Raw genomic sequence first — 10,000 nt, forward strand, 5'->3', positions numbered from 1 at the left:
GGAGGATGATACTGGTACAGAAGTTCACTCAGATACTGCGGCGTGAGAGCGTTAAGTGCTTTATACATCAGTAGTAGTATTTTATAATCAGTGTGAGATGTAATTGGGAGCAGTGTAGATGATTAAAACAGGGCTGATGTGCTCATATTTTTTAGATCTAGTGAGGACTCTTGCTGCTGGATTCTGAACTAACTGAAGCTTATTTCTGCACTTACTCCAACACCCAGACAGTCAGATGTGGAAAAAAAATGGTTTACAGCACGAAGTCTCCAAACTTTTGTTTGACAAAATACACTATATATAATGTACATTACAAATCTGTACATCTGAACACCTCCAGCACATCCTGGTACTGGGTTACAATCTGGTGTTTAAAGAGCTCTGGGTTTTAATATACAGTAATTTCCGGACTATAAAGCGCACCCATATATAAGCCGCACCCACTGAATTTTAACATAAATAAGCCGCACCTGTCTATAAGCCGCAGGTGTCTACACTGAAACTAATGAACTTTACACAGGCTTTAAGGAAAGACACGTTTCACACGGTGTAACGGGTGAAATATGTTTCTCTTCCTTTAAGAGCATAGCGGTATTTTGGGAAAAGCCTGGCACAGCATTTTCCCGCTATTACTGCATGTGTGCAAGACCGAGGAATATGTCCTCATTATTTTCTGATGCTCATTTCTAAGTTTCTTTGACTAACCCGTAACGCTGTTGGCAAGAAAAATAAAAAAGCACGAGTTTTGGAAACCTGTCTGTGCTTATATGATTTCTGTTGTAACTGGAGTTAGCGAGCTCTCCCTTCACCCAGACTCAACACATTACAACGGCTTGTATTTAAACAGTAGCCGACCAAGAAAGTCATTGTTCACTGTCTTCCTCCTTCCTTTCACAACTATTTCTCTCAGGAGTTTATCTTTTGGCATCGTCATGCGTTTAAAAATCACCCGATGGAAGTTTTTTCTCCCGATGCCGTGCAGCTCAGAACACAGGTGAGGTGTCTTTTTCGTTTCCGTTCGGAAATTTCATTGGTCTAATGTTATGGGGTTCAGTTTTTTGGCTTTAAGTTTGTGAAACCGGGAAAAACCCAGGAAAAATCCATAAATTCAAAAACGTGGGAAAAAAGGAGCGGCTTATAGTCCGAAAAATACGGTAGACTAAAAAAAAGTATTAAGATACATTAAAAATATACATATACATATATACACTGTATTTATTTAAAAAGTTGCTCGTACTTTAAAATATTAAATATAAATACAAAAAATTCATTTTTTTCAGTGAATACATTTCTGTAATATTTTAATAATTCAAAAGTTGCAATTAATCTGAAACAATATTGCGATGAATTACATTTAAAAATGACAATGAACTTTTCACTCTGTGCTCCAAAATCCATCCCGAATCTTTACATTAGATCATTTTTACATTTGTTTAAATTCATTTTGCGTTAATTATATTTCCATAATAAGATTTTGTATGGAACATGAAATAAATTGTATATAAATAAATGTAATCGGAGGCGTTTTACTGGTGAATTATTACAGTTTTATTACATCACAAACTCAAACAGGAATTTATTAACGTGTAAGAAAAGTTTAAAAACAATTCGATTTCTCCGGCGATGGCGGGAAGGAGAAAAAAATGTCTTTAAAAAAAAAAGGGAAATGTTAAATACCTATCTATTGATTTATCTTAAAAAAAAAAAAAAAAAAGAAAAAAAGAAAGGAATCTTGAATCATTCTATGCACCACACATGTTAATACCCGAGTACCGGATTTGTCTCAGACTTTAAATCATTTAAAAAAAGTTAATGCTTTAACCCGATTTGCGACACCTGAATCAAATCAGGACCCAAACCTTCTGCAGCGTACGTTTGTTTACGTTCCTTTTTTACAATACTGAGACGTACAGGGAGATCTGACCCACGTGAGACAGAACAGAGAAAACACACGTGAGCTTTCAAATGGAAACTGTACATAATATACACTTTTATCAAGATCCATCAGGTTCAAGAGTCATGAGGAAATCAAACAAAATTATAAACTAAATATAGAGTTGTTCATACGAAGAGATGGAGGGAGGGAGGGGGGGAGAGAGAGAGAGAGAGAGAGAGAGAGAGAGAGAGAGAGAGAGAGAGAGAGAGAGAGAGAGAGAGAGAGAGAGAGAGAGAGAGAGAGAGGTGTTGGATCAGAACACATGGCAGTGCACTGGACGAGGTGTAGCTTTAAGACTGGTCGAGCCGCCCATCAGGAAGTGGTTCAGAGCAGATTACCCACGATGCACCTGGGCCAGAAGGCTCCGGTGCACTGCTGGTGACGGGGGTAAAGTCCAGTGCCGGCCGTGTGCAGCCCGTCCCAGGACCCCACTGTACAGCCCAGTGTACTGCCCCACTTTACTGCAGCTTCTCCACAAGACCTCAGTCATAATGCAGCGCTGTGTAGAAGATTATCCACACCACCTGTATACACACACACACACACACACACACACACACACACACACACACACACACACACACACACACACACACAATATCCATGATATATGGAGAAACACACACACTGTCTGTTGAAGGTGGTTTTGTAGGCAGTTGTGGGTGTGTATAGAAGGTACCTTATATAATGTAGTTGTGTGAAGAAGGCGATTGTGTGTAGAAGGCAGTTGTGGTTGTGTAGAAGGTGGTTGTGTAGGCAGTTGTGGGTGTGTAGAAGGTGGTTTATATAAGGTAGTTGTGTGTAGAGGGCGATTGTGTTTGTGTAGAAGGTGGTTGTGTGTAAAAATGTGGTTGTGTAGAAGGCAGTTGTGGTTGTGTAGGCAGTTGTGGGTGTGTATAGAAGGTGGTTTATATAAGGTAGTTGTGTGTAGAAGGCGATTGTGGTTGTGTAGAAGGTGGTTGTGGTTGTGTAGGCAGTTGTGGGTGTGTATAGAAGGTAGTTTATATAAGGTAGTTGTGTGTAGAAGGCGATTGTGGTTGTGTAGCAGGTGGCTGTGTGTAGAATGCAATTGTGTAGAAGGCAGTTGTGGTTGTGTAGGCAGTTGTGGGTGTGTATAGAAGGTAGTTTATATAAGGTAGTTGTGTGTAGAAGGCGATTGTGGTTGTGTAGAAGGCAGTTGTGGTTGTGTAGGCAGTTGTGGGTGTGTATAGAAGGTAGTTTATATAAGGTAGTTGTGTGTAGAAGGCGATTGTGGTTGTGTAGAAGGTGGTTGTGTGTAGAATGCAATTGAGTAGAAGGCAGTTGTGGTTGTGTAGAAGGCAGTTGTGGTTGTGTAGAAGGCAGTTGTGGGTGTGTATAGAAGGTAGTTTATATAAGGTAGTTGTGTGTAGAAGGTGGCTGTGTGTAGAATGCAATTGTGTAAAAGGCAGTTGTGGTTGTGTAAAAGGCAGTTGTGGGTGTGTATAGAAGGTGGTTTATATAAGGTAGTTGTGTGTAGAAGGCAGTTGTGGTTGTGTAGAAGGCAGTTGTGGTTGTGTAGGCAGTTGTGGTTGTGTAGGCAGTTGTGGGTGTGTATAGAAGGTAGTTTATATAAGGTAGTTGTATGTAGAAGGCGATTGTTGTTGTGTAGAAGGTGGTTGTGTGTAGAATGCGGTTGTGTAGAAGGTGGTTGTGTATAGAAGGTGGTTTATATAAGGTAGTTGTGTGTAGAAGGCGATTGTGGTTGTGTAGAAGGTGGTTGTGTGTAGAATGCGGTTGTGTAGAAGGTGGTTGTGTATAGAAGGTGGTTTATATAAGGTAGTTGTGTGTAGAAGGCGATTGTGGTTGTGTAGAAGGTGGTTGTGTGTAGAATGCGGTTGTGTAGAAGGTGGTTGTGTATAGAAGGTGGTTTATATAAGGTAGTTGTGTGTAGAAGGCGATTGTGGTTGTGTAGAAGGTGGTTGTGGTTGTGTAGGCAGTTGTGGGTGTGTATAGAAGGTAGTTTATATAAGGTAGTTGTGTGTAGAAGGCGATTGTGTTTGTGTAGAAGGTGGCTGTGTGTAGAATGCAATTGTGTAGAAGGCAGTTGTGGTTGTGTATATAAGGTAGTTGTGTGTAGAAGGCGGCTGTGTGTAGAATGCAATTGTGTAGAAGGCAGTTGTGGTTGTGTAGAAGGCAGTTGTGGGTGTGTATAGAAGGAAGTTGTGTGTAGAAGGCAGTTGTAGTTGTGTAGAAGGCAGTTGTGGTTGTGTAGAAGGCAGTTGTGGGTGTGTATAGAAGGTAGTTTATATAAGGTAGTTGTGTGTAGAAGGCGATTGTGGTTGTGTAGAAGGTGGTTGTGGTTGTGTAGGCAGTTGTGGGTGTGTATAGAAGGTAGTTTATATAAGGTAGTTGTGTGTAGAAGGCGATTGTGTTTGTGTAGAAGGTGGCTGTGTGTAGAATGCAATTGTGTAGAAGGCAGTTGTGGTTGTGTATATAAGGTAGTTGTGTGTAGAAGGCGGCTGTGTGTAGAATGCAATTGTGTAGAAGGCAGTTGTGGTTGTGTAGAAGGCAGTTGTGGGTGTGTATAGAAGGAAGTTGTGTGTAGAAGGCAGTTGTAGTTGTGTAGAAGGCAGTTGTGGTTGTGTAGAAGGCAGTTGTGGTTGTGTAGTCAGTTGTGGGTGTGTATAGAAGGTAGTTTATATAAGGTAGTTGTGTGTAGAAGGCGATTGTGGTTGTGTAGAAGGTGGTTGTGTGTAGAATGCGGTTGTGTAAAAGGCAGTTGTGGTTGTGTAGGCAGTTGTGGGTGTGTATAGAAGGTAGTTTATATAAGGTAGTTGTGTGTAGAAGGCGATTGTGGTTGTGTAGAAGGTGGCTGTGTGTAGAATGCAATTGTGTAGAAGGCAGTTGTGGTTGTGTAGAAGGCAGTTGTGGGTGTGTATAGAAGGTAGTTGTGTAGGCAGTTGTGGGTGTGTATAGAAGGTAGTTTATATAAGGTAGTTGTGTGTAGAAGGCAGTTGTGGTTGTGTAGGCAGTTGTGGGTGTGTATAGAAGGTAGTTTATATAAGGTAGTTGTGTGTAGAAGGCGATTGTGGTTGTGTAGAAGGTGGTTGTGTGTAGAATGCGGTTGTGTAGAAGGCAGTTGTGGGTGTGTATAGAAGGTAGTTTATATAAGGTAGTTATGTGTAGAAGGCGATTGTGGTTGTGTAGAAGGTGGTTGTGTGTAGAATGCGGTTGTGTAGAAGGCAGTTGTGGGTGTGTATAGAAGGTAGTTTATATAAGGTAGTTGTGTGTAGAAGGCGATTGTGGTTGTGTAGAAGGCAGTTGTGGTTGTGTAGAAGGCAGTTGTGGTTGTGTATAGAAGGTAGTTTATATAAGGTAGTTGTGTGTAGAAGGCGATTGTGGTTGTGTAGAAGGTGGTTGTGTGTAGAATGCGGTTGTGTAGAAGGCAGTTGTGGGTGTGTATAGAAGGTAGTTTATATAAGGTAGTTGTGTGTAGAAGGCGATTGTGGTTGTGTAGAAGGCAGTTGTGGTTGTGTAGAAGGCAGTTGTGGTTGTGTATAGAAGGTAGTTTATATAAGGTAGTTGTGTGTAGAAGGCGATTGTGGTTGTGTAGAAGGCAGTTGTGGTTGTGTAGAAGGCAGTTGTGGTTGTGTATAGAAGGTAGTTTATATAAGGTAGTTGTGTGTAGAAGGCGATTGTGGTTGTGTAGAAGGTGGTTGTGTGTAGAATGCGGTTGTGTAGAAGGCAGTTGTGGTTGTGTAGGCAGTTGTGGGTGTGTATAGAAGGTAGTTTATATAAGGTAGTTGTGTGTAGAAGGCGATTGTGGTTGTGTAGGCAGTTGTGGGTGTGTATAGAAGGTAGTTTATATAAGGTAGTTGTGTGTAGAAGGCGGCTGTGTGTAGAATGCAATTGTGTAGAAGGCAGTTGTGGGTGTGTATATAAGGTAGTTGTGTAGGCAGTTGTGGGTGTGTATAGAAGGTAGTTTATATAAGGTAGTTGTGTGTAGAAGGCAGTTGTGGTTGTGTAGGCAGTTGTGGGTGTGTATAGAAGGTAGTTTATATAAGGTAGTTGTGTGTAGAAGGCGATTGTGGTTGTGTAGAAGGTGGTTGTGTGTAGAATGCGGTTGTGTAGAAGGCAGTTGTGGGTGTGTATAGAAGGTAGTTTATATAAGGTAGTTGTGTGTAGAAGGCGATTGTGGTTGTGTAGAAGGCAGTTGTGGTTGTGTATAGAAGGTAGTTTATATAAGGTAGTTGTGTGTAGAAGGCGATTGTGGTTGTGTAGTCAGTTGTGGGTGTGTATAGAAGGTAGTTTATATAAGGTAGTTGTGTGTAGAAGGCGATTGTGGTTGTGTAGAAGGTGGTTGTGTAGATGTGTGTGATTGTTTACCAGGAATAAAGCGAAAGAGGTCATGAAGCCTTCTTTGGTGAGCTCCCACGTTCCTCCATACTCCTCCTCATCCACCTGCTGGAAGCTGCTGAAGTACACGTACAGGACGCCGGCGTTCACAATGCAGAAACTGCACAACACAACACAACCATCACACACAACACAACCACGAAACAATACAACACAACCACGAAACAATACAACACAACCACGACACTATCATTAATTAAATATTCACTATTTTGCTAATGAATATTAATGTAACACATTGTAATGTATAATACATCGCCATAATTAAAATTATTCACATTTACTTTATTTATGTATAAAAATGTAAAAAGGTACATTCATGTATTTTTTTTTTATTTCCTACAGACACGTACATGGCGATTCCCAGGAAGCCCTTGAGTGGAACGATGCCCCAAATGACTCCCAGGATGATGGCGATGATCTGCCTGAACCAGTAGACCACGTCTAAAAACTCATCCTGTGAAAGAGAAATCGCCATGTGAATATTTTCCTTTTTTTAATTTAAACAACATAAAAGAATAAAACAATTTTATTTTCTCCAATTTAAATTTTAAGAAACAAAAGTTTTTCTTTCAATTTAAATAATAAAAAAATAATTGTATTCTTCCAAATATATATTTATTTATTTATTCAAAGTAAATATTTAATTTAAATATTTTTAAATAAATAATATATATTCAGTTAAATATAAAAAGTACTAAAAATAAAAAATAATAAAAATTAAAAGAATAAAATGTCATTTTTTAAACTGTTTTATTTGTATTTTAATATCCATGTAAATACTATACATTTTATTTATTTGTTTTTTTTTAATTATTTTTATAACCTCGTTTTTTCCTTTCAAAAATGTCCCAACAACAATAATGATAAACATCTAAATACTATTCATCAATAAATCTCTAAACATTTGGCGCAATGTCTATATTATAGACTATATTTATATTATTTTAAAATACAAATTACTATACGCTCGAAAGTTTGTGCACCCCTCACATTTTGTATGTTCTCATTATAGTCATTATTTGCTGTTATAATGAGCTCCACTCTTTATTTCCACTAGATTTCAGGGATGTTTAGTGATCATTTAGCTACAAGAGCATGAGTGAGTTCTATAAGTTCAACCATATCTTCATGAGACGCATCATCATGGTTTGGAAATCTTGGTTCTTATGTACACTGCAGTGTCACAGGGTGTGGTGAGGGACTTGGAGAAGAACCACATGGTGGGTGTGGTAGTCAGGGGTGCACATATTTATGGCAGTTTTGACCTTCTGAACCTGACAGTTAAACGGTGTGTTATGAAATTACTCAGCGTTTACAACAAAAACAAGAGCCACAAGATTCAGGCCGGGGAAAAAATAAATAAATAAAACACGGCAGAACATTTCCAAAGTTTGGGATCATTTTAAACTGAAACATAAAGAAAACACTGTACAGTTTATTTACTTTTTTTTTTTTAGAGTCATTAGAAATTGATTTATATTTTTATTTATCATTTTGTTTTATTTATATATTTGTATTTTGGTGTATTATGGCAATTAAATGCAGTAAATGAGTTTCGTTTTTACAGATATTCAGCAATAAAAGTCAATTTTTTAAAAAAGGAAACAAATGACTTAATTTTAAGTCTTATTTTCTCTTCTATATTTAGAGTCGCGCTTTAATAAAGAAAAATGACTTCTTATCCGATTAATCGGTGGAATAATCTGTAGAATCCTCGATCACAGCCTCAGGACATGTCGGGGAAGAAAAAATAATAAACGGTTATTTAAAAATAATAAAAAAAGCTGATCAATAAAAGGGCTAATATTTACATAAATACTAAATAAAACATGAAATTTAAATATTGAATAAAGTTTAAGAGTAAATAAAGGGGTAAATTAAATATATTTTTAATCATGATGGGTTTATTTTTCTTTTTAGACAATTTATATATATATATATGATATTCTTTAACTGATTGAAACAAATCAAAGGCATAACGAGTGGTAAATGTATCAATTAATTAATTACTTATTTCAAATTAGTAATTATTTTAATCTAAAATTTCACTTTTTTTGTTTAAACATGCTGACATTTTTTCAATATATAAATAAGTATGAAGTTCTTCCAGACATTTTCGGGGTAAAAAAATCGTTGTGTCGTTGCGGTGTAGCGCATGTGATGGTCATGTTTGTTATGGAGAGATTTGTGGAGGATGTGAGGATAGATACGATGATGGCAGTGTAGAAGTTCACCAACATCTTCGCAGGGAGCAGAAACTTCTTCAGCTGTCGCAGGAAATACATCCTCCGCTGAACCTTCTTGGTGAGGGAGCTGATGTTCTGCTCCCACTTCAGCTCCTGGGTGATGGTGGAGAACATCAGCTTCCTTCCCAAGAAGGTTCAGTGGAGGATGAATTTCCTGCGGCAGCTGAAGAAGTTTCTGCTCACTGACTGTATACAGAATTTAATTTACTAACGTTTATTAAAAATCTGTACACATTCGGTGTCTGTTTGCACCCGACACCAGGACTAAATCCTAAAGCTCTTTCCCGAACCCTTCACTGTACCTGGTAATAAAACTGATTTTAAATCTGAGTCCGATCAGAACATTTGATTGTTCGCACAGGGAAATTATGAAATAATTAAATATGAACAATATATTTATGTGTGGCATAAAAAATCTATAAATATAACGATATCTATATAGAGGTGTATAGTTATTATTGTTTCACTATATAAATCGTGTAAAATTGTATTTTATCCACAATAAGATGAGAATAAATACGAACTAATGATTAATTTATTCATCTTTTATTTAAGATTATTTTTTTCATAATAATTAGTATAATGATAAAACATCCTGATAATGTACTTTTATATAACATCGTTAGGATAATTTGAATAACATTAATGTGAGAATGTTAAATGTAATAGTAATTATTATTTATTTATAAAAAAATTAAATGCTAACTGTAGCAGCTCGAGCTAATTAGCCAGCTAGCTTAGCAATAAATGGAGGATTAGCTTGAAGCTAATTGTGACTTATGGACACTTTAAATGGACAGACTGCAGATTAAGTGTGTGTGTGTGTGTGTGTGTGTGTGTGTGTGTGTGTGTGTGTGTGTGTTGTGTGTGTGTGTGTGTGTGTCACCTTGTCGTCCCACACTGCTCTGCTGTTTAGCGCTTTGCTCCATGTGGGCTGCTTCAGCCCCCCGTTAGCCACATGAATCTCCTCTTTCTTCTTATTCGAGCTGCTCGTCATCCTCCTCCTCTCCCTCACCACTTAATCTACTAACACCAGAACTAAAAATAAAATAAAATAAAATAAAATAATAACAACAAAACCCCTCTTTTCCCTTCCCTCAGGCTCGGACACTGCTGACGCTTCAAAATGACGCTTCGAAGAAAAAAAAAAAAAAAGGACTCTGACTGCGCATGCGCACATCCCTCCTCGTTTTTCCTTACGGAGTCCACATCCAATTAGCGAGTGCGACGTCTGCAATGTAAGCCAATCAGCTTTAGGCATGAGGTCTCATCTCCAAAGAATGACTAGCGCCTCTACAGGCGAGGGGATGCTACTGCAACACACTGGATCATTTCAAAACAAGTTTTTACCCCTAGAAATCTTCCTTTAATCCAGAAATTAAATCCTAAAACATGATTAAATTATGAGGTTCTTGAATTCTTTTTAGCTTAAAAAAAA

The 10,000-nt window shown here is 37.9% G+C and overlaps 2 protein-coding genes across 2 annotated transcripts in view; both read right to left on the reverse strand.

Moving 5' to 3' along the window:
* The window catches only part of dhx35 (DEAH-box helicase 35), a 16,491-nt gene extending 15,554 nt beyond the window's left edge, over positions 1–937 (reverse strand). The window contains exon 1 of the mRNA XM_083520905.1: positions 1–937. This exon is cut by the window's left edge and continues 1,185 nt beyond it. The gene's annotated coding sequence lies outside the window, so the exon portion shown is untranslated.
* A 587-nt stretch (positions 938–1,524) lies between these two features.
* Positions 1,525–9,720, reverse strand: rab5if (RAB5 interacting factor). The gene is made up of 4 exons (XM_083521057.1): positions 9,449–9,720; positions 6,667–6,770; positions 6,284–6,413; positions 1,525–2,460 (listed from the first exon to the last, which is right to left on the reverse strand). The coding sequence occupies exons 1-4, from the start codon at positions 9,557–9,559 to the stop codon at positions 2,419–2,421; spliced, it is 387 nt and encodes a 128-aa protein (XP_083377183.1). The 5' UTR covers positions 9,560–9,720; the 3' UTR covers positions 1,525–2,418.
* Positions 9,721–10,000: the final 280 nt, after the last annotated feature.

This window comes from Silurus aristotelis (assembly GCF_946808225.1).
Source record: "Silurus aristotelis genome assembly, chromosome: 19".
NCBI lineage: Eukaryota > Metazoa > Chordata > Actinopteri > Siluriformes > Siluridae > Silurus > Silurus aristotelis.

What these genes read in the sequence shown, in the direction of transcription:
- rab5if (XM_083521057.1), bottom strand. Translation starts at nt 9,559, where the DNA reads ATGACGAGCAGCTCGAATAAGAAGAAAGAGGAGATTCATGTGGCTAAC. An exon ending in GGCTTCCTGGGAATCGCCAT is followed by an intron (nt 6,414 to 6,666) that starts GTACGTGTCTGT and finishes TGTGTTGTGCAG; the next exon opens with TTTCTGCATTGTGAACGCCG. An exon ending in CCTCTTTCGCTTTATTCCTG is followed by an intron (nt 2,461 to 6,283) that starts GTAAACAATCAC and finishes GTGTGTATACAG; the next exon opens with GTGGTGTGGATAATCTTCTA.